The sequence below is a fragment of the Nycticebus coucang genome, chromosome 4 (assembly GCF_027406575.1).
Source record: "Nycticebus coucang isolate mNycCou1 chromosome 4, mNycCou1.pri, whole genome shotgun sequence".
NCBI classification, from domain to species: Eukaryota; Metazoa; Chordata; class Mammalia; order Primates; family Lorisidae; genus Nycticebus; species Nycticebus coucang.
In genome coordinates this window covers 102,471,505-102,499,406 of record NC_069783.1, presented here as the reverse complement: position 1 = coordinate 102,499,406, position 27,902 = coordinate 102,471,505, and the positions used below count along the sequence as shown (strand labels likewise).

General features: G+C 39.2%; 1 protein-coding gene across 2 annotated transcripts; it reads right to left on the bottom strand.

The window, feature by feature from the left end:
* Positions 1–27,731, bottom strand: SLC5A7 (solute carrier family 5 member 7). Of its 2 annotated transcripts, XM_053588518.1 has the most exons (9): positions 27,121–27,731; positions 25,632–25,855; positions 21,470–21,583; positions 20,524–20,679; positions 15,350–15,498; positions 11,966–12,109; positions 7,380–7,533; positions 5,060–5,277; positions 1–3,937 (listed from the first exon to the last, which is right to left on the bottom strand). In XM_053588518.1, exons 2-9 carry the CDS (start codon positions 25,807–25,809, stop codon positions 3,308–3,310), a joined length of 1,743 nt encoding a protein of 580 aa, XP_053444493.1. In that variant the 5' UTR covers positions 25,810–25,855; positions 27,121–27,731; the 3' UTR covers positions 1–3,307. The 2 variants fall into 2 exon arrangements, with proteins under 2 accessions (XP_053444493.1, XP_053444495.1); XM_053588520.1 differs by lacking the exons at positions 25,632–25,855; positions 27,121–27,731 and adding an exon at positions 23,816–23,945.
* Positions 27,732–27,902: the final 171 nt, after the last annotated feature.

The following is a 27,902-nucleotide window of genomic DNA, read 5'->3' as shown; positions in this document are numbered from 1 at the left end:
ACCATATATATTTATTTTAAGGAAGGGCCCCCAAAAGCCAGACCTAGACAATGATATCCTAAATTGCACCAGCACAATTTAATACAATACCATTACATTTAAAACATTTACACATATAGTTGCAAATCTACTTCTTTTAAGCATAATTTTATATAATATTTTGACAGACAAAAATATATGTTTTAGAACCACTATATGTGTCTGTCTGTTCAGTAACAAACTGACAATAAATTATCCACTATAGCAAACTCACAATGTTATACATTATACCAGAGTAAACTTTCATGAAGGCTAAAAAATGAAATTCATAATTTATGTTTAAAATATAATGGTAATTAATCATTTCCAAATAAAAAAGCCAATAACTTTTATATTAGCGTCACTATTTCAAACTTACATTCATTAAATATTCACATAAAATTCATCACTAATAAGTGTAGCAATGAAGTCGGATTTTGACACTGAGTGTTTGAAAGCTTGGTGTTGCAGTCCAGATGCATGCCTGATGTTTTGAATAGTCTATGAGAACAAAAACATTTAAATTACCCAAGAAACATGTTACAATGATATTAAAAGTATGAAAATAAAATGTTTTATTTTAATGCTTTATCCACAGATATTTCCTCCCATGATTAATATAGCCAGTGTCTATGTTTCTGTTGTTTTATTTTAACTGAGGATAGGTTTGGGAAATCAGTTTGACTGGGTGAAGCTGGCTACAAAGTCGGCTGCATTACTCACGATGTCAAAAAGAGCTGGTGATGGACATAAAGCATCCTCTTCTCCATTTCACAGCTGGATGTCTTCCTTGGAAATTGGGGAGAAATTTACACACAGATGTAAATTTCCATAAATAAAATCTTGTGATCATTGTTTCACTCCTTTTGATCTGAATTTTTTTTAAATCATCTTGCTAATAGCACATTTACTTGTGTATTTAATAATAAACTTATTTTTAATATATTTCATTTGAAAGTAGGTAGAATTATTTATGTTGTCTAATTGTAATATTTTGGACAGGGCAAACTTTTTTTCCTGTATCTCTTGTTAGAAAATGAATGGAATGGAAGAAATGTTTACTATTAATACTTATTCTTTTTCACTGGATTTAAGGGTGGTTTCTTTGGACAATTGTTGCTCACCACAATCGTAAAATATAATATCGTAAAAAAATGATCCTTCCTCTTGTAGTCTATTGTAGTACGAGTGATGTGTTTCATAATGCACAGTGCTTCAATAGGTTGAGACAAAAGCTTATGCTGATGGAACAGAGGGAAGTCCTCATTCAGGAAGAGTGCTGGATGGCAGGGTGCACCTGGAACATCCTGTTTCCTGGGAACCTCAGTCTCTATTAATTTAGTTACTTTCACTTGTCAAAGGTTTTGATCTCTGTGGTCTTTCTTTAATAAATTTTCTGTACTTGACTCTTTCCTCAACCCATCTCTGAGAATCTGAGACTCTCATCCTTACTGCTTCCAAAAATAAACTCTTTCCAAGTACTCCACAAGGCACTGAATAGATTCTGGGCAAACCAGGTGACTAAACAGAATTATTTTTTTATTTAGGTGTATATGACATAAGGTAAAGATTTTGAATGAAATGAAACATTCACTGTCATGTTTTGATGAAGTATGCAACACAGAAGACATTAAAACATGCAAAATTATTTAATTTCATCTTTTAAAAACTACCCTGGAATTTTAATTTGTGGATAGTTTTTAAAAACAATTTCATGGAGGAAATATTTGATGCTTTGAGACAGCAATTAAAACTTATGAAAAAGTCAAAACTTTTTTTATACTTAATTTTGAAAAATTGAGTTAGAATATAAAAAAAATTCTGGAAAAATCACTTTAGCTTTGACAGTTCAAATTGGCTTTCTTTATTGGGATTAAATTCCCAAATGATCTTCAGCTTGTCCATACACTTTGATTTTGTAGACACAGCTCCTATTGTCTCTATGATGTGTGACTGGTGGGAGAGCATTTGAAATTCTGTATTAAATACAAACCGTTACATATACAAATATATTTTTTAACTCCAGAAAAAGAGCAAAATAATATTTACTGACCAATAAAATAGAAGTTATGTAGACATCAGATGCTACAATTGATGGCTTCTTTCCTTTAGAACTTATTTTTACTTTCTGCTTTCTTCCATATTTTAAAATTCACTATATACTTTTCATAATGGTAATTTGTCCAGTCCCTAAAGCTAGCATAAGTGAAAAAGTGCCACAGAGTAGATCCCTTCATGGTAAATCATCCTCGTTAATATATCTCCAAACATGAGTTTTTTTATTTTTGTTTTTAAATTTTATTACTGTCAGGGGGTGACATGGAAGCATCCCTGGTAATAAATATTCAATGAAATACATGCTAATTTATCCTTTTGTCTCACATTAAAGGCTCAATATCATTTATAATACTAATTTAAAAACAGAGATATTACTTTTTTTAACATGAGGCAAAACTTTAAATACTTCAGATGAAAATAAAATTTCACTGTTTCTCCTACTTCTAATTATTTATTATTTAATAAATAATAAATAGTGAATAAATAACAAAATTATTTATTTCTGCCTTATTTATTGCTTGAAGGTTGCCCAATGATTTTTCTCCAGTAGCTCCAGCTACTACCCTCTACGCATACAGTTGTTAGAGACATAAACAAGCAGCCTAGTGCTCCTTAACAAAGATTGGCTCCATTTTCCTATAACCTTGCACAGAAAGCGATGCCAGTATACAGTATTTCTTGTGTGTTTGTTTTGCCTTGGCTCATAATATTATATGCCATGACTAAAGGAATAACAGATTATATATTCAGCAAATGTTGTAGCTCAGAACATAAAAGAAGAATCAGCTGGTTAATTCATTGCACCATTCTTTGGAGTGACGGTGAGTTATTCTTCAGAGCTTCAGTGCACAAATCAAACTAGACCCACCACTGCATTAGCAAACCATGTTTCTATCAAGACTTTTGTCTTAAGCTCTTTCATATCTTTCTTTTTTGTAATAAAGATAAATACTCTGTTTGGCCCTCTGTTCTCTGAGTGGGGCTTCATTCAGTTTTATACCTAACAAAACTATCTAGGATCAACATCTATTATGGATGAGAAAAGGTATTGTTGTTTTCATAGGTGCCTCTTTTTAGACTGGTTTGTATTTTTATAGTTGGACTTTATATGAATTTTTGTCCTTCTGACCATTGTTTATACTTTTAATATATTTTTGTAAGTTGCAAACCATCTTTCCAGGACTACCCTATTACAGCACTCTGAGAAAGCAGCATCTGACTGAGATGGGGGTCATTGCAGATTATCTTCAGTCCCAGACCCTTCTGGACTGGAATCGATGTCAAGCAAGGCCTCTTTGTTGGTAAAAGTGGAGCTCAGAGTTATGCTCTGTCGAGGCTTCACAGGTGCAAGTTCATCTAACTTAATATTTTCATTTCTGACCAGGATTGTCTTATCCATGTTTTCTTCACTGTGCCTTGCAACAACAGCATCGAATACATCTAATTTGGGTGGCAACCTTCCGCTTTCAAACAGGTATTTGGCTAGATAAGAGATGCAAATGTTGGCTAGGAATGAGGTCACCATGGCAAGAGTTTTAAACGGGAATCTCTGGTTATAGATACCGTTCTTATCAGGGTAGTATCCAGGGTAGAAGATCAGGGGCTGCAGGGACAGGTATGGCTCCCCTCCAGTAATTCTCAGGAAAAGGCCAGAAACATAGCCTGCCATGGCCCCATAGGTGTTGGTTCCCTTGACAAACAGCACGCACAGCAGCTGGGGGAAGATGATGATGTACACGAGGTCAGAGCTGAGGTACCACAGGCCATACACAGTCTTTGTCAGTAAGGCCATGGCTGTTGCAGATGCTCCAAACACAAGCACTGTGATCCGCATCACCCAAACGATTTCTCTGTCGGATGCCTAGAAGAAATTGCCACAAGGTCAGTTTTCCACACAATGTGTTGGCTCCTGTAGGCCAAGGATGAAATACATTTTGGACTTTAAAACTGGTCTAACGCATTCCCCTGGTTCAAATGGCTCAATCAGTGGGCAAATCTAATCTAAATGAAGGCACCTGAAGCAAAAAAAAATCTAGGTGGCTTTGTAGGTGGACCTTTGGAAGGGGTTTCTGTGTGCCTTAGTGTGAAGCACAGCCCATCTAAGCCTTTCTCTGAGTGCTCCAGGGGAGGGTGAGGAAGGCTGAGCTAATGTGGTATCATAGAGGATAGTAAAACAAGGGAGGATTTCACTAATTTTACATATTCAGGTACATTCCTGGAGAGAGCCCAGACCATCCCTACCTCTCCACTTCACAGGAGTGCTACCATCTTTAAGGCTAACCACCTTCTGGTGCCCTTGAAAAGGGCTTGTCTAAAGGGATCCCTTGATAAAAAACTAAACAAACAAACACAAAAAACTCAAACAAACAAACAAGTCACTGGGAACGTTTTGTTAACTCTGACCTAAAAAAACTAGAGAGAGGCAAAGCTTTAATCAGGCAGGAAGGTGGAAAGGGACTCTTGGTTGCGAGGGACCACAACAGCATGCTGTTTTGCAACAACTTGATTCAATAAGGAAAATCGAATTGAGAGGCTATTTCGGATTTGGAAGTTCAAGAGAAGAACAGTCCAGATGTTACACAGACACGTGTAAAATAGCTTTCCATTTCCTGCTTCCACCATGGTTTTACCATCTCCTAGTGTATTTAATTAGATTAAAAGTTTTGCTGAGATATTTTAGGTTTCATTACTCTTTTATCAGACAGAAAAGAAGTTTCAATTATATCAATTACTACTGTACCTCTTGGGAAATAGTTATATTGATCTGTTTCCTTCATTATTAACATGAGTGATGACATGTATAGACGACATCTGCTTACGGCAGATAAATAATTCGTTATTTAACCTTGTATGCTTAAGCTAAGGAGGGTCAGGTTTTAACAGAGAATGTTAGTAAATACACAACACTGTGTGTATATACAAACATATATGACGGCGGCAGCAGCAGCAACAATAAATACAAGCTAAAAATAACTGTTCTTACATTTTGCCTGAAGGAAAGTTGGTAGATGTTCCGAGCAAACATTGAACTTGCCGACAAGATGGAAGAATCTGCCGATGACATAACAGCAGCAGAAACTGCACCAAGGCCAAAGAAAGAAATATACACTGGGCAGAGATAGTGCAGAACAATTGGTAAAATCATGTCTGCTTTTTCGTCACTCTTGGGATCTGGAAGCCGATATGTAGTCTGGTTCCAGTCTGTTGAATAGAAACAACAATCATAACAACCAACGAGCCACATGTTCTTTATCCATCTGGGGTCATCTTATCTACGAGATAGTTTTGAAATAAACTCAGAATCATGTTATGTTAGTCCACTTAGGCAGAAAGTCCACGGCCTGGTCCAGTGAAAATGTCTCCTATGTTCTGACTCATAGTGAGTATTGGTTGCAGTCAGTCAAATTCACAACACCTCTGCAGATTGTGGTGGTGAGATATTTATTCCTTGTCTGCAATAATGGTTGTTACCTTGCTTTTAAACTGAATCATAGAGCTTTCCTTCAGCCATGTGCAAATGTGACGGGATACTCACTGTTTCTTCCTAGGGCTCAGTTATCCATATGTAAAGAGAGAAAGACATCAGTGGAGCTATGCTCAACCCTTAGACTCCTGTATGCATTTTATTTCTCCCAACTAATTCCATCTTGCATAGAACTTCACTAGATTAAGGACAGTCCCTTCTTATTAAATAAAAAGTACAGTCATAGCCTGAAATTGTTCTGAGGTTTTTGTGATAAGGTAACAGGACTTAAAACGACAACTTGTCTTTGAATAATCTTTAGTTTTTTTTGGCCAGGGCTGGGTTTGAACTCGCCACCTCCAGTATATGGGGCCGGCGCCCTACTCCTTTGAGCAACAGGTGCTGCCCTAATCTTTAGTTTTTTACTCTTCAGTAACAGCATGTTTAAAGATGCAGTAGAACCTTTACAGGTACATCAGCATAGTTTATTTTGTATTTGCTGAACTTCTTTAATAGCATGATTACATGACCAAGTAGGAATGGTTTCCTTTGGATCCTACTTCTTTTTTTTTTTTTTTGTGGATCCTACCATTTTTTTCTCCGCCATTTTCCATCAAAATTGGCATCAAAATCATGCTTCGATGAAGCTAATTTTATAGCCATGACTGAGCTGTTATTAAAACAGAAACAATAACCAAGCATACCTAGTCCAAGGAAAAAAATGGGCCATATGAGTCTGGTAACCTATAACACACACACCCACACACAAAACAACGTCCAGATATATTTCTGCCTGCAAAATAAATGATATTATTCTCCTCAAAGGAAAACACTCCATACTGCTTTTGCCAGTCACTTTTTAATCTTTTTACATTGAACAACTGGAATGGAGAGTGTGCATTATGAACCATGACTGTTCTCTTAAACGTTAAATAAATAATAGTCCAATAAATAGCTCTACTAATAGAAACTCAAAGTCACCCTGTGAACATCAAGTTGGATCTTTTTAACAAAAGAGTGAAGGTGAACGTTCTCTCTAATCTTTTAAATTATCTCTATCCTAAAGACTCCTTTGAATGTTGAGTTAATGATACATTTCACTGAATGCTTCTGGAAGTTAGATGGCAAGGGAACACATGAGTCAGGTAATTAATACATTCAATCAAATTAAAGGTGAGATGTTTAAAATGTTCCACATAGACGTTAACAGGGAGATACACATTTCATAATTTTCCCCCTAGTTTTGAGTAAACGATTTTCTAAGTAATTTAGTTTTCGTTCTTAGTTTATTTTAACCTACACACTTATTGACTGACTTCTCCAAAAAAGCAAACTCTCAGTTAGAAAACTACAGAAAACGTAAAGCAGGAGCCTCAAGTTGAATGTGGCCCTCAGCTGGTCATGATGATGACAGGTAAGTCAGTGGTTCTCAACTCTGGCTGCACTTGGCCTCACCAAAGGGGATTAAAAGAAAACTGGTATGTGGCTTTATCTTCAGTTATTAAAATAAAGTGGGTTAGAAATAGGTATTTTTAAGAGTTCCCACTCTCCCCCAGATGATGTCCATGTGCACCTTGGTTGAGACTCACTGCTGAAAGGAGAATATCAACAATGCATAGATGTGCCAAAACTGGGAGGGGGTGTTTTATCACTGGAGAGAGCAGTTAATAGGAGATGAGTGAATTATAATACAGTTTGCTGAATGTTAGAACAAAGGTGTATGGGGGAACATGATGAGAAAAATTCACTCAAAGGGGTGAGAGGGAAGTAGGGCAGGGATGCAGGTGGATGGGGACCGATCGACCACGTGGCATCTGTGGTGTAGCTACAAGAAGTTTACCTGTCGATGCCCCAACAGCCCCGATGAGTATGGCTGGAAGAGCCATCACCAGGCATCCGAAAGCAGCCAGGAAGGACAGCACCTGTGCGTAGGTGGCCGAGGATGAAGAGAGGACCCTCTGGAAGTAGGCTTGCCATGGAATTCCACCCATCATCTGCATGGAAACCACAGCACTCAGAGTAAACGCAGGGCAAGGAATATCAATCACATTTTGTTTTTTTTTTTAAAGAGGTTTATTACAAACACATTTACAGTAGTCTTAAGTAAGGATTTGAGAAATAGAAAATGTTCTACCTGCCATAGATCTGGAATAGCTATCATTCTATTTACTGTAGTTGGAAGTTTATGTCCCCTCCAAATTAATACATTGAAATTCTAGTCCCCAAGGTGATGGTATCAGGTATTAGATGGGCAACTCTGGGGATGATGAGGTCTTGAGGGTATAGCCCTCTTGAATGGTATTAGTGACTTATAGACGATGCCCGAGGGAGCTTGTTTCCCCATCTGCTCTGTGAGGACACAGCAAGAAGACACCTTCTATGAGGAACGAGTCCTCACTAGACCCTGAATTCTAACAGTGCCTTGATCTGGGAATTTCTAGCCTTCAGAACTATGAAAATAAGTGTATGTTGTTTATTTGCTACTCCTTTCCTGGCTTTTCTTTTCGTACATTTTTGAGACAGAGTCTCACTCTGCTACCCTGGGTAGAGTGCCATAGCATCATAGCTTACAGCAACCTCAAACTCTTGGGCTCAAGTGATCCTCTTGCCTCAGCCTCTCGAGTAGCTAGGACTACAGGCACCTGCAACAATGTGCAGCTAGTTTTTTTTTTTTTTTTTTTTAGTAGAGATGGGGTCTCAATCTCACTCAGGCTGGTCTCAAATTCCTGAGTTTAGGTGATCCACTTGCCTTGGAATTTAATTTACATTAATTTACATCAAAAACTATCCAAAAGCCTTAAATTTTCATTAAAACTACCCAGAAGCCTTAAATTTATTCTTATCTGGAGTTTCTAAGCATCATAAAATATTCTAAAAAATGATTAAGTTTATGAAAGTGTGTAGACTGATCTAAATTGATACATGCCAGTAAATATTTAAAGACTCCAATCATGTGCCAGGCAATGTAATAGTTGTAAAGACACAAGAACGAATGAGGCCTGGCCCTCGCCCTGTCACCAAAGTCATTGTACTTTGGTGTTCTCCAGAGTGGGGTGTGCAGAGTGATCAAGGCAATACAGTGGGGATCAAAGAAAATATTACAACTCTTCTGTTTATTCTCATTCATACCTTATGTCTAAATGTTATATATGTTTTAAATATGATTTTGGGTCAGGCACAGTGGCTCATGCCTGTGTATTAGGAAAGCCAGATCAGGAGGATCACTTGAGGTGAGGAGTTCAAGACCAGCCTGGACAATAGTGAGATTCCTGCTTCTACAAAAAAATAAAAACAAAAAAGTAGCCAGTTGTGGCACCTGGGCACCTGTAGTTCCAGCTATTTGGGAGGCTGAGACAGGAGGAAGGAGGATCAGCTGAGCCCAGGATTTTGAAGTTGTGGTGAGCTGTGATGACCCCAGTACACTTTCTGTTCCAGGCAACAGAGTGAGACCCTGCCTGCTATCCCCCCAATAAAGGAACAGATAACAAATTATTTTCTTATATCTTCTCTCTTCTTTTCTTAGTTAATATAACGAGGGGTATACTAAAAGTCTAGAATTCATCATAAAAGATTTATGTCACATGTTAGTATAACACATATAATTGATAGGTACACATACCTACATGGGGGTGTGCTCAAGTTTCTTATTGAGGATATACAATCAAAGATTTGGACAATAATGGAACCTGTGACATGATCTAAAGAGGTTGTATGGGAACAAAAATGAAAAACAATTATTTGGGGCAAGAGGGAAGGCCTTGGGAGGGAGGAAGGGCAGCTGCATGGTGATCAGGAAAACCTACAGAAATGATATTGTTTTGGTCCCTGATCATTGAGACGGTATGGGGAGAGGGAGGAGGAAGAAGAGTGCCAGAGAGAGGAACTAATGGGAGAAAAAAGAAAAAAACACAACCCTTAGGTAGCTATGAGACCACTGGGTATTTGGTGTGATTAGAGGTCAGGGTATGTGGCTATGGTTAGAAAGAAAGATAGAAAAATGCTTTCACCTGGGTTACTGTCCTACTATGTCTGTAACAGAGTCCATATTCAATAAATATTTATTATGTAAACAGATGAACTGATGAATGAGCTCAAAGTAAGTATCACAATGTACTGAGGTTTCTACAGTTGCCTGCCTCTCCACGGGACTCTGACTTCTGGGGTGGCTATCTTGTCACACCTGTGCCAAGCAGAGTGCCTATCACATACGGATTCTTGAACAATTACTTATAAAAGCCATATATGTTTAAAAGTAAAAAAAAAAACAAAGCTTGCAGATGAAATTTAAAATTCAAAGTCCCATTCCTCAAGTCTATATTCTTTTCCTTTCATTGTGTAACCTTTTAATCAATAGATCATTGCCACCATCTGTGGTAATGAATTACATGAATTGATACATCATAAGATTCATACTCACCACCCTGGGCATTTAGGTCGCGAGAGGTTTTCTAATAAGGTAAAATCTGACCTTCCTTTACAAACAGAAGGTCTTATGGGGCAATGACTGAATGTCTCTTCCCAAAATTCATATATTGAAATCCTAATCCTGATGTAGTGGTATTCAGAGGTAAGGCCTTCTGGGAGGTAATCAGCTCATGAGGGTTGAACCCTCATGACAGGATTAGTGCCTTTTTTAGAAGAAACCAGAGAGCTCTTTTGCCTCTTTCCATCATGTGAGGATAAAATGAGAAGTTAGCAGTCTGCAGTCTGGAAGAGGGCTTTCACCAGAGCCCATACTGGTGAACCTGACCATACTGATGACCTGATGGGTTTACAGCTTCCAGAACCACCAAAAAAAAAAAAAAAAAAAAACAATCTACTGTTTATATGACCCAGCTTATGGTCCTTTATTGTAGCAGCTCCAACTGGCTAAAACACGGGGCAGTCTGGAGAGTGAGCTTGGGGGAGTACAAGGTAAGCAGGCTGCCATCAGGAAGACCATGGGGACGCTCATTTGGGTCAGGTGAGGAATGTGGTCAGCTTAATATAGGCTAATAGAGGGAGAGATGGCAGGTTCTGACTTAGACTGGGAGTTACTTAGTGTCATGAGCAGGACTTTTCAAGTCATTTGAGAAAAAACTGGAATATCAGAGACCATTGAGAAAACGTTTTGAGGCTTATTTCTGTAGTTCATTCATTCATTCAACATATATTATTGCATCTCAACTTGTTTTACAATTTGAATCATGAATTTGACTTTATCACATAATTTTCAGGGCTGGAGAGAATTTAGCAATCACCAGATAGAATGTCTTACATCAAGCACAAGTAGTCGGGGGACTAAAGTGTAATGCGAGGAAAAGGACTTTAAGGCTTTAAGTTCTATATCAATCCTTAACTCAGACAATGCTGCAATTATCAAACAAATGGCCGAAATTTTTCAAGTTCCATTATCTACTCATTGTAACCATGAACAAAATTAGCAGGAGTAATGACATGTACACATACCTTCTTATTCTTTCAATTTGTAATTATAAACCATTCCAGAAAAATGAAAGCCAAAGTATTTCTTAACAATCCTTAAGGGAAAAAAACCCCTCCAATCCACTAATGTAAATATATTTCCTCCCCCAATTCTCCTGCTTCCTTACTAGAAAGTGATTTTTACTGGGAAAGGCACACTTACTTTGAGTGTTGAGGTAATGTTAAAATTTAGCAAAGTGCCATAAACACAAAGTCATAAAATACCATCAACCCTCAAAGAGAAAACAAACATAACCAATTTTCCCTTAATGTTGATATAAAAAGTATCTGATTTCTTAAGTGGAAATCAAATACAATGTGTTATTTTCACGTGGAAATCAAATACAATGTGTTATTTTCACACGAAACCTTTCTAATTAGCAAAGTTGTCAAATTTAGTTGGTTTTCCCTGGTGTTCCACTCTTTTCAATCTGCGGTCCACCCTTATTTCTTCCACATCTTCCTTGCCCCACAGTCTTGTGTGTTTTCAGGCTGCCTCTGGCTCTCAAGAGCTTCTCTCTTGGTAGCTTTCCCGAGTGACACCTCCCTTCCCAATGCATTTTACGCACTTAGGGCCTGTGGCACCACTAATTCATTTACTCTGTAGTTCAAGACTGAATGAGTTACTTATTTCAGAACACATTGGCTTTCATGCCTTAATTAAAAACATCAAGTAGAACTTTTAGGTGGCTTGGCTTTCAGACTGTGGGAGATCCCTGAGAGGTGGCCTGGTATTCCCAGACTCGTGTCATGCCAGGCAAGTGGTCACAGCACATGTAACGCCAGCATGCTGCCCCTTGGGCCTCGTTCCTCTCCACCTCGACACTATCAGCCACAAAGTTAGGATGACTCCACCCTCCCAGGACAGAAATCATCATTATTAGCATAAATATGAAAATCTTGGAAATGCATTTTATTTTTGGAACCATTACATCACATTCCTCAGATAAGAGCATTACTTACCAACAACAGAAAACTATCGAGCCAAATGTAGACGTCATCTGACTCAATGGTTCCCAGCCAGGGCTTCTGGTATTTTGCATGCACAGCAGTGAATCCAATGTCTGTGACTGCAGGGTGTAACAGTGCAAAGGGAACACTGATCCACTGTGAAAGGAAGTGACATTGGCTCCCTTTAATTGTCTGATGTATGCAAGGTTTCTGCACCTCCTGGGCTACAGAGCTTAGTAGTTCCTCTTCATCCATCAGAGAAGGAGCTCAAACCAGGTTCTCTTTGGGACACCATTACATATTAATTTAGAAAAACTAAAATAACACACTGTTTACTTCTGTGCTTAACTATACCATATAATATAAACTATAGAAGCAATTATAAGAAACCTCTGGGAAGGAAACTTGACATTTGACATCCAGACAGATACACATTGTACACATATCAATATCTGTCTGGATGCCAAATATATATACACACACAGACACACACATCTATATACTGACACACACACATACTTTTTATATATTAACTGAATTAGGGGGAAAAAAAATCTATCCATTGTAGTGGCTAGAAAAGATTGAGAAATGTGTGTGAAGTGATACAAGCCTTAGGCCCAGGGTGGGGAATCTGCACCCCTAAGGAAACATGAGGCCTTCCTGGTACTTAAGTGCAGCCTTTTGACTCAATCCAAATTTTATATAATAAATTCTTCCAACAAAAGGGGTGCAGCAGAGAATGATGAAGGTTTTCTTACCTCCTTTGATGGTTATAAAAGAACAATTTTGAAATCAGAAGTCCTCAGGTTTCCCACCCCTGGATGGAGCAAGGCAAAGCGTAGAGCCCTGTGTATGTGGGTGCGCGCGCACGCGCGCGTGTGTGTGTGTATGTGTATGGGGTGTGTGTAGTGTTTGTGGGCACATGTAATTGCACCCACATCTATTGGGTGATAGGGTTTGCTGGCATGAGAGTGGCTTAGGGCAATGGGAAGGATAAAGATAGATGTGTGGAGAGAACATAGAATTGCAAGCTAAGGAATTTGCATTTTATTTTGCAGGTAACTGGGAGCTAGAGAAGTTTCTTTTGAGTCTTAACAAAGATTTCAGTTGCATTTCTTCTGAATTTTTAGCCCGTAGAGGTAGACAGTGAGGCAGAGAGGAGTCAGGGAGAGCAGCAGGTGTTCCCCGTACTACGGGAGGAAGGCCTGAAGCACAGCAGTGACACTGGGAATGGTAAGATACCAGTACTAAAAAGGTTTATGAAGAGAGAGCCACAACTCCTCCATGATAAGAAGGAGAGGGCAGAGAGTGAAAACCAACAGAGGGACCTCAAGATTACAGTTTTAGAGTTCTGGCGATTAGGAGAAAGTCAACAGAATTAGGGAAATTAAGAAAAGAAGATGGTTCAAGCTGTAAGTAATTATGTATAATATATAGCAATTAAAGCCTGGGAAACAAGCATGTTATGTCTTCTACTTAGGTTACTACCAAAGTTTTGAGACACACTGTCTCATGGTCCATCATTTCACTTCCGAAAACACAGTCAACAGCATCCTTTCTGATTTATCCAAGTAAGTTTCAACTTGCTTGGCTTATTGGTGTGGCTGGGAGGGCTTTGCTTGCTTCCATCTGCCGGGATTTTACAATTTGATTTTTTGTGTATCTCAAAACTTTCATAATGACCCATCTATTCAGCTAATTTGATAAGGTCTTCACTACTAACCAACAGAATGTCACCCTTTATCAATTTTGCTACTTTTTTGTCAGAGAACACCATTCTAACATATTTGCCATAACATCTTTACACTTGCACACTTGATTTATGTCCCTGTATATTTTAAGCTATGGTCTCATACAAACCAATGAGAAATCACATATATCATCAAAAATAGATTCATCACCTGGGCCTGTGTTTCTTAGAATACTCAGTTACCAGACCTGTCATGTCCAAACTAACCTAGCTTCCAATGTTCTGAGAGAAATTTATTTCTGTGTTCTCCGTTTCATTTCTGGAAGTTTATAATGATGCTAAGGAAAAAGAAAAATTTTAGTACTGTTGACCTGACTTTAGTACTTTAAAGATAAAAGAGTGGAAGTCCTTGGTCAAATTAAATATTCAATTAAACAACAAATTCAATTAAAATTAATTAAAATGTCTAGAAGAAAGGAGGAAATATTATCATCGTCCTTGCATATGCACATCTACAGTTAAAATGTGAATCTAATTATAGTCCTAGGATGTTATTAAAGATAATACAAAGTTTAAAGAAAGAGGTGGAACTTGAGATTCCTTTTTCATCTTTCCTTTTTCCCATCCAAGAGCTCAGCTCTGCTTAGCTTCCAAGATTAGACAAGGAGATAGGTGTGTTCAGGTTGGGGTTTGGATACTAAAATAGAGCAAAAATCTTTCCATTAGAAGAAAAAGTAAAGGAAAATGAGGAGAACCAAAGGTTCTTTGACTATTCTTGGGAAGAAGAGTCACGACCTGCAGTGCTCACTGATCTGTCCACCGCCTCTGGTCGAGGGCATTGACCCCCCGAGACCTACATTGAGACCATGTGTGTAAGAAGAGAGAATGTGTGTGAATCCACAACCGCCCTAGAACAGAGTGGACACAACATTTTCTTTATTCTCCTTTTGCTGCTTCTTAGATTTTGGATGTTAGTATATGCATGAGTGTAATCTCCGTGTTTAAGAAGATTAATGTTAGATTTTGGATGTTAGTATATGCATGAGTGTAATCTTCACGTGCGTTTGTGAAGAATCAACATTGACTAAAATGTGTTCAACGAACACGAAGGTGCATTTAATGGAATACTAATAAGACTCATGCCTCGTAAGTACCTAGCACATTTTACCTAAGACAACATAAAAGCAATAGATAATCTTTCTAGTGTCCTTATATAATTAAACCTTTTCTTTGTTCTTTGTTTTTTAAACTCCAAAATAGTGATGATTAATATTTGAAATCCACGGTTTTTCAATGGGATGATTTCTATAAGCAGCCTGATGGTTAACCAAACTGGCACAGGGGAGCATAAGAGACTGCACAGGCTACCACCAAAATTCACATTTTGTTAACTTTGTGGAAAGTGTTGCCTTCAATACTCAAAGAAGATCACATATAAATCTAGGCATGAAGAAAAGGAAGAGCTAGACCTTTCTAACAATAAATCTGAGAGCACACTTTTTGGTCAAAATCTAACAAAATGACTAGAGTTTTTTATCTAACCAATTCACAGAGAAATTTAAAATGTTATTATAGGACGCGATTTCTTGTGTATTACTCATGGTAGAAGAGAAAAATGTCTACTAATTTTTGCTGGGTTAGTACAAAATACCACCTTATCTTTTACAGAAAAGAATGAAGTCAAAGCTTTGCGTGACCCCCCTTACCAGTCCTACGAAAATGCAAAAGAGCTGGACGACATCTGTGTAGGCCACGGAGTAGAGCCCACCCACTAGGGTGTACAGGGTGGCGATGAGCGCAGAGACGATGACAGAAGCACGCACATCCACATCGATGATCACGCTGATGGTGGCTCCTGAAAGAGACAAGCAAGGGAGCTGTGGTCAGGGCGCCCAGAGGGATTCTGGTTTCTGTGCAAGAACATACTGAAAGTCCCGTCGTAGCTGATATTTCCCCCTGCATCATTTGAAAACTATTGGCCAATAATAGCCGAAGTGAATTTTCATATTGAAATTTTGGTATTTTTTCTGTTTTTTGAGACAGAGTCTCACTCTGTCCCCCCGAGTAGCATGCTGTGACATCATCAGAGTTCATAGCAACCTCAATCGCTTGGACTCAGGCAAGCCTCTATCCTCGGTCTCCTGAATAGCTAAGACTACACGCCTGGCTAGTCCACAATGCCTGGCTAGTTTTTCTATTTTGGGTAGAGATAGGGTCTCACTCTTGCTCAAGCTGGTCTCAAATTCCTGAGCTCAAGCAATCCACCTCCCTCAGCCTCCCAGAATGTTAACATTACTGGCATGAGCCCCTGCCTGGCCAAAATTTTCAGATCCTAATCACTTGAGTGAACTATCTATCTATCTGTCCTTGCTTTTTGAAATTAGTGCTTTGCTCGGGCGGCGCCTGTGGCTCAGTGAGTAGGGCGCCGGCCCCATATACCGAGGGTGGTGGGTTCAAACCCAGCCCCGGCCAAACTGCAACCAAAAAATAGCCGGGCGTTGTGGCGGGCGCCTGTAGTCCCAGCTGCTCGGGAAGCTGAGGCAAGAGAATCGCGTAAGCCCAAGACTTAGAGGTTGCTGTGAGCCGTGTGACGCCACGGCACTCTACCAAGGGCGGTACAGTGAGACTCTGTCTCTACAAAAAAATAGAAAAAAAAAAAAAAGAAATTAGTGCTTTGCTAACTTACTTATGTGGAGGGATGAAAACCCATTATCAGAAAGAGCAATATAAGATATTTTGATCTAAAGTATTAATGCAAAATATTTTAAAGAAATTTTGAATGCTTTTGCTATGGTAATAACATTTTCAAGCAAAAATCAAGGGAAAAATCTAGTAAGGAGTTGGAGGATGGAGACAAAGGAAAGAGGTCAATTGTAAGTTGCTTCATATAACTGAGTTATTGTTGCATAATTTAAAAGCTGTTTCTTTCCCTGAAATCATTTACTTTACATGTGGAACCTTCATTTGCATCCCTGTCATTCTTCTTTCAATGTCGTTCTCCACTACATTGAACATTTCTAAGTTATATCCCATGAATCATGAAAAGCTCGATTATAAAAGAAAGACTGCTGGACTGAGACCCTAAAGCTTTTTTGGTCTTCATAGATGCTGTCATCTGATTGTAACTCAGTGAATTTGGAGATGTCAACCACTCCTTTATTACTATTGAGAATATGATAAATTTCTCTCTAAAACGTTTCTGATTAATTAAATCAATTACAGCAAGTGAAACAAAGTTATACTCCCTGAGCTGCTGTGAAATACAGGGTGTCCATAAAGTTTGTGTGCAATTTACTATGTTCAATGATATTAAATTGCACATGAGCTTTATGTCCACCCTGTATTAGTCTGCTTAGGAAGCTATAAAAATAAATACATCATAAATAAAGTTATGAAAATCCACTGAATTTGAGCTTATGTAAGTATAAATAGACATTTCTTTCAAAAGTTAAGAAGATGTCCATTTATACCAGGAAAATTGTTTAAGATGTTTTCCCCCCCACCTTTCAGTGGGGGAACTATGCACATTCACAGTAAGGTTGGTAATAGATATTATACTTGTAAACTGTTAAGTATGCCAAGTTATTTTTAATAGACACCAACTTTGAATTGTGTCCAAGTGTTATTTATGATGAAAATATAGGTATTGATTTAAAAATACACACTATGAATTCCAAGCAATGGCAGTAATGTTTTCAAATGCACTGTTTGAAAGAGTTTGTGAGAGTGTACAGAAACACAGACGATAACATATTTTACCTATGTAGTCTTGCCTGGCATAATAACATTACCTTCAGTGACGGACTCCATATACATGTATTCCCACAAGATTATAATAGAAGTGAAATATTCCTATCGTCACAGCCATGTGTTAACAATTACCCATGGTATTCAGGGCAGTAATATGCTGTATAAGTTTGTAGCCTAGGTGTATATTAGGCTGTACCACTTGGGTTTGTGTAAGTACACTCTATGATGGTCCTACAAAGATGAAATCGTCTAATGGCAGGTTTTTCAGAACACATAGCTGTCATTAAGGGATACATGACTCTATATTGAAACACACACACATAGAGACACACACACACTCATATATAACTAGTTGTAACATAGTTCAGAGTTCAGGTACTATGTTCTATGCTTTCCAAAATACTGTAGAAACATTAGCTTACTAATTCTTTTTTTTTTTTTAATGAGACAGAGTCTTGCTATGTCACCCTCAGTAGAGTGCCATGGCATCACAGCTCACAGAAACCTCAAACTCTTGGGCTCAAGCAATTCTCTTGCCTCAGCCTCCCAAGTAGCTGGGACTACAGGTGCCTGCCACAACGCCCAGCTATTTTTGGTTGCAATTGTCATTGTTTAGCAGGCCTGGGCTGGGCTCAAACCTGCCAGCTTCGATGATGTGGCTGGCACCCTACTCACAGAGCTATGGGTGCTGAGCATAGCTTACTAATTCTATCCTCTCTTTAGGTCTCTGCCATATAAATTTACCCTTATTCAGTAAGAATGAACATTTTGTATTTTGTTAGATATTCAGTCCACTCCTTTTTGATACTACAAAACCAATTTTTAAAAACCAATTTTTTCTTTAAACTATTTTTTTCTGGTGTCTAAACTCCTATGACTTCACGGCTAATGAGAGCGGGTGGGAAGGGAGGAGTATTTTTACATCTAATTCCATTAGAGTGTAAGTGCAGCAATCCAGCATTGGAAGTGCAACACTGTCCACAGTTGTTACTATATTTTATAACTATCAATTTCTCTTCTTTTCCACATCAAGTAGCTCCATTTGTTTTACAGTTGGGGACCAACAAAATAATATAAAGTTGTATATATGAAGATTATATGGGAGTTCGAGAGAGAAAGCAGTAAAAGGGAGTATAAAATAAGATTTGGTATTACAGAGGTCACATACAAGGATAATACTGAAGTCAGAAGATAAGACTGTAGTCTAGAATATATAACACAGAAGGAGGAAATTTACTCTGTCTTACTCTTATTCTGACCACTTCCTTGTACTTCCATTTGTCAAAAAAAAAAAAAAAAGATAAAAGAGTTATATATCCACATGCCCAGATGCCAAAAATTGACGTGGCTCACTGAGGAAGGTTGTGAACTTCTAACACATCAGTAGGATGGTTTAGATTTCCCGTGGATCAAAAAGCAGGGACTGCAGTTAAAGATCTCCCATAATCTCACAGAAATATCTTGCTTCCTAAGACTTATAAGTGGCCTGGGAATCCAAGGATCAATGAGAGTTTCTGGGTGGCATTAACTGATCTCGGTAGTAAATTAGATCTTAAAGAGTCCAAGTTCAGTTTCTGGATCCCCCAAAGTATCTACAACCTAGTACTTTATAATGTGAGGCAATTACATTGAGGAGAAAAAAAAAGCAACGTTGTTATTCTTTTTCTCTTTTGAAGAAAGTTTAGCCATATAGGATTCATTCATTTCTTCATTTGTTTGTGATAAGATTATACCAGGTAACTGTTAATAAGACACAAATCCTGCTTTTAAGAACTTCTAATCCATTTTGTAGATTTGAAATTGGGCATGAAATAGGTAAACAGGTAAATAATCAGACACAATGATAAATCCAATGAGAAGGGAACTCTAGGCGCCTAAGGAAGCCCTTAGGACAGGGACCCGAAAGCTCAGCAGGACTGCTCTGAGGACGTGCCATCTGTGTGAAGACCTGAAGGACACTGTGGGTGGCCAGGCAGATGGAGAGGAGGGAAGAACGGAGATGAGTCCACAGCTCAGGCTCCTGGGCTGGCAAAGTGTAAGTGGCAGGAGAAGACCACAGTTCGGGCAGACGGAAGAGGGCAGGGGATACGGGGGAAGGAGGTGGAACTAGGACAGGAGACCATCAAGGCCGGGGTCGTACTTAGGAGCCCTATTAAAAAGTCTGGTTCTGAGCAGGAAAGGGACCTGATGAGTTTTGAACTTAGAAGATTCTGTCTAGCTGCCATGTGGAGATGATAGAAGGAAGGACACCTTCTTACCTGAGTTACTAAGAAGACATGTAAACTAGAGGGGAAATCCTTGTTGTGGGCCATGCTTAATTTTTCTGCTAATAATCCATACCATTGTGCTTTTTAAAATACCAATTTTTTTTAACTATTTCAAGTTTGGTAGTTTTGCTGTGTGACTTACTTACCTGTTCCATCAGCACAGTGCTGGTGAAATCTCATCTCTCTAGGAATGTTCTCCACTATTGAGACTCATACTGAGTTTTATATTTGTTTTTAATTAGACACATTGTATTTAAATCCCAAGATCTCTCACAATATTAATGCTTTAAACATAGCATGTGAGACTGTTATTTGAAAAGTTGAAGTATCTTTGTATTTACTTTTACATCAATTAACACAGCAGTTATTAGAAAGAAAACAGTGGGAGGTAAAAAGATCTCAGTTTACAGAAAGGAGATTTATTAGAATAAATTAAGATCTAAACCACTGACTTACATGTATTCAGTACCAAGAATATATATTAGTGTTCTTCCTGACCATAGGCTCATGAACCCTTGATTTGAAAATGCTTTTTAAATAAATTGAACTTCTCAGATACACACAATTATGCTTTGTTCAGAATCATATGTGAATAAAAGCAACTCTTGACCATTATTACATCATAAGATAACCCACGTTATCACTCTAATGATGTAATTCAAGTTTAAGAAATGCAACTGAGGCTTTATTTAACCTCTTCAGCCACATGGTAAGCAAATAGAGAATTTCTGTTAAGCTTTTATGACTAGAAATGTGGTTTTAATATGGTTGAATAAAAATCCAGGCTGATGAAAGTAAGTTTGTGTATCTGATGTTCAGCTGAGAGATGCAACCATCTTAAGTAACACTTAGTTGGTCCTTACCCAGTGCCGAGAAAATTGCTGCAGCCCAGAACATTTCTCCCATTAGTGCAGGGATAAATAGGAGCCCACCCATACGTTTTCCATAGATCTGCTGAAATGGGTCTAACATGGTCACATACCCCTTGGAACGCATAGGTTTTGCAAAGAACAGACCACCTAAAAGAAATCAAACAAGTGTTTATGAGAAAATTTTAAAAACTTGTAATACAATAGTCTATGCCAACCTTTTATTATACTATGATTTCTCAAACGAAATGATGTTTTAAGAACATCTATACTGTATTAACAAACCAATCTGAAATATCCTGTTTGTACAAGTACCCAGCAATATTTAGTTCATTAGCATATTTAACACCGTTAGGTGCCCAAAGACAACTGGATGATGTAATTGAGGCATATGAATTAAAAAGCCTGGGCCAGCACAGTACTCACTAAAACATCTTGATACCTTCCTACCACCCACTATAGCCTTTAGACATTTTGAATGAGCACAAGAGCCAATAAAAGCACATTGAGTGCACGAGGAACTCTCTTACATAATATTTTCAACCTTTTACTAGTTTGATTTATAAAAAGAAACTCAGGTACAATTCAAGTTGATTCATTTTTAATGATATATTCATACAATTTTTTGAAAGAAATAAAACATGATTATGTTAAGAAAGTCACTGTGCTCATAGCCACGGGATTACAGGAATTATTTATTTATTTTTAAGTTTTATTTATTCTTAAATTTTATTTATTTATTTTTACTTACTCCAAAATCAAGAGATCCAATGGTGTTCTTCCATTTACCAGTTTCTAGCAACTGCTACCTTAGAGATTTCTGGGTGATGTTTTTTCCACGATAGCTATTCCCATCATTTGATTTTCTATTCTAGTTTATTTATACTCCTATTCTTTACCTTTTACTGAGTAAGTCACTGAGATTTATACTTTCACTTACCTAAAATCAGACTAAGAGAGTATCCAATTGGTGCCTGTGCCCAGGCCAAACCATAATCTGGTACATAAACTGCTTCAGCTGTGCCATTGATATACCCTCCTCCGACCCAGGTGGCTGAAATAGAATGAAAAGTGGAGATGTAACACCATCCTACTGGTGGTCCAACCCTGTGGCCACCAGGCACTGGTGGTTACCGACCACCTGATCATGTGCCTGGAATGTGGCTGGTGTGAATTGAGATGTTCTAGGAGCATAAAATCCACATAGATTTCCAACGTATTTTTTATATTGATCACCTGTAAAAATAGAAGCATTTTTAATGTATTGAGTTAAATAAATAACATTAGTATTGTTAAAATTAATTCACCTATTTCTTTTTGGTTTTAAATGAGGCTTCATAGAAAATTTAATGTCACATTTGTGATTCACATTCCATTTCTACCGGACAGGGTACCCTGGATGTTTTCTAAATGCATTTGGTCATCGAACTTTCTAGTGATATCACATATAATAAATCTGAGTTCATACACAATATGTCATATGAATATTTCTATTCTCAATAATTCTATGTACAGAACCCACTGTCCCCATTTAAAGCCCTTTCCATTTTAATTATATTGATCTTTTTTACATTTATCGTGGCTTGCCCTCAAGGAGTGGCGTGTGTGTGTGTGCATGTGCCTGCACGTAGGCGGGTGTGTGCATTTGCATGTGTGCAGGGTGCTTCCCATTAACAGTCCTTGCTTAAACACTCTGAGGACACAGCATCTGGCTAATCTAATCTGCATCGCAACGAACTTATACTTATTACCTTAAATTGTTAGAAGAGTAAAAGAAGGAGAGAGATGACACTTCTACTCCACGGTGCCTTAAAGTGCGTTTACAGCCCCCCTACAAGTACCCAGCCTCTAGCCTAGCACTCAGAAGAATAGGAAATCTTAAATGTATCCTAAAGAGCACTAAGCACTTTGAAATTTATACCCTTTTAAAGGTACCTTGTAGTTAAAAATATTTAAAATGATCCCTATGTAGAATTTGTGTAAAATTATGAGGATCACAGTTTGAGATTGAATTCTAGGCAGTATTGTCCTGCTGGGAATAAAATTTAACTGTGGAGAATCTCTAAAATCTCATGGTTAGAATGCAAGTAAATAAAATAATATGCATAGAAAACTATTTAAGACAAGTGTCTTTATTGTGTTTATGCCAGCATTTATCTGGCTTTTTTCTTTTTCTTTTTTTTTATTAAATCATAGTTGTGTACATTGATATGATCATGGGGCATCATTCTTATCCGGCTTTTAATCCAACACAGGAAAGAAGACGGAGTATATTAGGGTTAATAGTAATTTTTGAAAGACTAATATAAAAAGACGTTCCTGTATAGGAATTTTAAGTACACTTAAATGGAAAGTTTATACACAAAACCTTGAAGTAGACAAGTGCATATTTAACAACTACTCCCACCCTCACAGTTCCTTTTACACCAGGTGTTAACAAACAGCAAATATCATCCTTTGTTTTTCTCATCCTAAGCTCATTAAATTTTTTTTTTGTTTTGAGACAGAGTCTCACTCTATCACCCTGGGTAGAGTGCTGTGACATCAAGGCTCCCAGCAACCTCAAAGCCTTGGGCTTGAGCAATCCTCCTGACTCAGCCTCCTGAGTATGTGGGAGTACAGTCGTGCACCCAGCTGGTTTTTCTATTTTTGGTAGAGACAGGGTCTCATTCTTGCTCAGGCTGATCTTGAACTCCTGGGCTCAAGCAGTTCACCTGCGTCGAGCAGTTCACCTGCCGCGGCCTTCCAGAGTGCTAAGATTATAGGCATGAGCCACTGTGCCTGGCCCCTTCTAAAATGTTTAAAGAGCATTTTTACACTTGGTATTTAATAAGGGTCTAAAATAAATAAATTCTTACAGGCATAGAACCTAAGACTTCATCTCCCTGCTAGGTTACTGGAACTGTCAACAAACCAGCAACGTTTCACTGCATATAGTAAATGGTCTGACGATCTTACAAGCACAAAGCTTATTAGTGATCATTTTTCATTGCGTAGGTCTCTTGTCCCTTGTCCAAAAAGAAAATTGGTGCCTGAATGATTGCAACTATTATAATGTAAAAGTGCAGATGTCATTACTTATTATGATTGAACAAATCCTTCCATTTTTAATTAATCTGATGCCTTTTATGGCAGATTTCCTCTCCTCATTTGTGTATTTTGTGTCAAATTCATGAGCAAGAACAAGGACTCTTTTAAGATATATTCATTTTGAAAAGCATCAACATTTTCAACCTCCGCTCTTTATAAAATACAGTAGAATCTCCATAGTTGACCCCCTCCCTACCTTGACCACCTCCTTAAGTTGACCTAATTTTCACAGGCTGAACATGCACCACATGTCCGTGTCACCACAGTAGGCCTAGTTCCTTATGTTGCCCATCTCCATATGTTGGCCAGTTTGTTACTGTTTCTTGGATGGTCAACTTACAGAGATTCCACTGTATATACAAATCAATGAATTAGAAAAGGTTAGGTACTATAGGTTAGCCTTTAATTAGATTATTATATTGACCAAGGTTCTTTTGAATTCTGAGAAAGAGAAAAAAAAGCTTTGAAAACTGAATTAGATTGATAGCATTTTATAAGAAATAGCTTCAAATATTCTTTATACACTGCAACAGCCTCTAGTATTGAAAATAACAACTCTAAATAGTAAAAATACATTCTAAAATATTATCGTTGTGACCATATTAAATACAGTATTAGACTAGACTGATGAAAGACATGTAATACACAAAATACTTTGATAGACAGCAGCTCCTGTATACCCTTCCACAGTTATTACAAACTACGCACCTTTATAAAGAAAGAAAGTGAGGCAGGTTTAGGGCTGCCTGTGGCACAGCATGGAGGGCCCCATATGGCTGCCTGAAGCCAGGGTTTGGTTCTAACTCTGGTCCTTGTTAATCACATAACTCTAGAGCTTCACGCTACCCTGGGATTCTGGCTGTTTATAAAAACCAAATGAATACATGTTCAGTTGACAAAGAGCTAAACAAACATAAAAAAGTGAATGTCTGAAAGGTAAAAATCTATAGTCTGTATAGAACATTGTAGGTTTCAGACGACCATATCAACGCATTCAGAATACTCCCTCCCCAGACTGGTTTGGTAAACTATTTTATATACACAGTGAATCATTTTTATGTAGCACCTTGAGATGAAAACTGGACATCATTTGGATTTAAATTCCAATGGGATATTTTTCCAATGAGCACTCAGAGTTCCTGTTAGTTATGAATTACGTTGCTAATGTTTAAAAACCTAGTAACAATCTGAAATGAAATATGTGTTGCCAGTGAAAGTGTATCTAAGATTAAAGATATGATTTTCAGTTGTTTTTCAGAATTATTTTCAGTGACCAAGGGGAATACATAAAAGAAACAAATCATCCTTTAAAAAGAACCACCTCAGGGTGGAAACAATAACACAAAGATTGGAAGGAGTGAAAGCTGCATACGGTGGCTCGGGATTCCCTGGAGGACACACCCTAGCTTTCTTTCTTCTGTAACAAGCTTTCTGGAAAACTCTTTTTTAGTGTTGTACAATCATAAAGTGATTGATTTCCTACAAGGAATTCGTTACCAAATGGGAGACTTAAAAACAGGGCCATGAGTTTGGAGTTGCATTGTCCCAAATTTATTTATTCAGGTTAAAAACCATCACTAGCTAGTATTCATGTATCACTTAAGACAACTCGAAGTCACAACTTTATGTGTGTATTAATGGACAGGTCGAGATGAGCCATCACATTGATTAATAGTTACTGAACGTGTAAGGCTAAGACATCTCTGCATTCACCCACCTTTTAAAATCCTGTTTCCTTCCACTCAACAGCTCCCAGAGGTCAGGTTTGTTTCCTTGATATTCAGTCCATGGATTTATTTTAAAATCATTTCATTTAATTACTAGTAAGTTGTTGACATCATTTTAAGTTTTTAATCAATGCAAAATTATTTAAAGAATGTATAAGTAGTGAAGATATAGAGTCCCCACAGGACAAAGAGCAAGGTTTGCTTCGTCACTCTGAGGTCACTTGGTGTACACTCACAGAAGCCGAGCAAGGGCAGACAGCAGGAGGAGACGGCACCTGCACCTACCTGTCATAGTGAATCCACCAACCAGCAAACCAATGTCTCGGCCGCCGACTATTATGGCTTGGCTGCGCTCATCTGCGCTGCCAGTGTTTTTCGTTCTCCAGGCAGCCCATATTCCAACCAGCAATATCAGAAGGTAGAACACGATGATAGCTATCAGTCCTTCCACGTGGAAAGCCATTGTTTATCTTCAGATTCTTCCACAGCTGCCTATTTCATTAAGACTTCTGAAGAAAATACAGTAAGGCATTACAAACCCGACGCAGGCAGCCAGGAATGAACCAGCTGGCTCCGGAGAGATCTGCACTGCTTAGAGAACAAATGTTAACACTGAAATTGCAGGTGAAACTGGTCGTTACCAACAAGTGTCCACTGTCTTACCCTACTTCTTTTATATTGCTTTGCGTTTTCAAGAAGCAGAAAAAAAAAAAAAGAAACTGGGAATGTAGTTTAACAAATGGAATCATAATCTTTTTGTGTTCACTAAATTCTTTCAATTTAAAATTAACCTTGTCATATATCTTAACTCAGTAACTCTGACAATAAATCATTTACAAAGAATATGGCTACATTTGCTTGGTGGAAACGGGTTCCTGTTGTAAAATTATTCAGTAATGGAGTGTATCAGAAAGGACTACTCTGAAAATTCCAAAATATATTGTTTCATGCGTTCATTCTTCTGTCCATCCTTTCCAACAGTTTTAGGTAATAGTTTCAAAAGTAATCTGATGTAAAAATATCTGGGGGAAAAAGCTTTAGGAAAAACCATTACAAAGACACAGCAACTGCACATTTTCAACAAGTTTCTCATCAGCTAAATATGCTTTTTTGTGTGTGTGTAACGGGTCCTCGATTTTCACCTTCCTCATCCACGGTCCTTCATTTAACCCCAGCCCACATTAACAGTATATAGCACAAGGCAGGAGTCCTAAAAACGTAGCAGAGGGGCAAGGGAATTCAAAGCGAGATTCTTAGAAGACAGACACCAAATTCTAAAGCCTTCCCCTTCTGGAATGCTTTTTCTTTTAATTTTTTCTCTCGTGGCCACGGTAACTTGATGAACCACAATTCACGCACACAAGTTTCTGGGGGAAACTCAGATATGGGTGCACGCAGGTGGCTGATCAGACCTCAGAGAAAGAAGTAGCCTCCGTCTCCCTCGGAATCCGGAGAAGGAAAAGGTGCGCCCGCGGCTGGGTGGCCTCTGCCTTTGTGAGCAACCAGCCAGCAAGTTCTTCCCCGCAGCAGCCCCGCGCCCCTCGCCCCCAGCTGTCCTTCCTTGGCCCCCTCTGCCCGTCTCCTGCTCCCAGACTCCGCAAGCGTTCCCGCTCCGGGAGTCCGCGGTGCCCGACCGCCGCTGACCCGCCGGCGCATCCCCGGGGAGAGGAAAAGGCGCGGTGTCCCTCCCCTCTAACACCGCCTGGGCAGGGAAAGCACAGGGTCCCCGAGGGCTCGGGCGCCTGGGCCTCGGGACTGCCCGCTCCGGTCCTACCTGGAGTGGTCGCCGCGAGTGCGGGGTAGCGCTCGGACCCGGGCCGCCGCCCGGAGCCGCGGGGGTGCCGGTGCGAGGGGCAGCGGGGCAGGGCGGGGTGAGGGGTTCTGTGCGGCGGGGCAGGGCCGGGGGGCCGGGGGGCCGGGGGCCCGGGGCGGCTGGTCCGGGCGGGTCCCGATCCAGCGTGGCCAAGATCCTGGGAGCGCGCGGAGTCGACAGGTGCGGGCGCCGGCGGAGGCGCGCTGCGCGGGGCTAGGTGGCGATCGATCCGAGTATTGGGAAAAGTCCCCTTTATAAGGACGGCCGGCGGGGGCGATCGTCAGAGCTCAGCGGGCGGACGTCAGAGGAGAGTGGTGTTGAGGCGTGTGCCGTGGACGCTGCCCTCGCGAGGAGGGTGGCTGTGTGGGTGCGAAGGGAACGCGGCGCTGGGAGTAGCGGCCGAGCCTGGGCTCCCGGCCAGCGCTGCCGGCCGCGGTGTCCCCATCTCCAGGAGAGTCCCTGCCACTCCCTTTCCCTAATCAAGGAAAGGGGACCGTGATTCCATACGGTCGTTTCCGATTCTAACTTCTCATGACTCTGGTTAAAGCAGGAAATGGGGCGACTGGGAGGGTCTCAGATTCCATCTGCAGGGGGAGGCTGGGAACCGGCAGAGAAGCGTCGGTTCTTGTCTTCCCAGACCACAGCCCGGAGTGGTTGTTTGAGGTTTCTCTCTCAGAGCTGAGGGATACTCCCTGCTGCCTTTGGGAACTGAATCTGGTGTCCCAGGTGATGGTTTCCCGGCA

Coding starts and splice junctions, on each gene's coding strand:
- SLC5A7 (XM_053588518.1), bottom strand. CDS start 25,809: ATGGCTTTCCACGTGGAAGGACTGATAGCTATCATCGTGTTCTACCTT. Junction 21,584..25,631: donor TGGTGGATTCACTATGACAG/GTAGGTGCAGGT, acceptor ATTCTATTTCAG/CCACCTGGGTCGGAGGAGGG. Junction 20,680..21,469: donor CTCTCTTAGTCTGATTTTAG/GTAAGTGAAAGT, acceptor GATTTCTTTTAG/GTGGTCTGTTCTTTGCAAAA.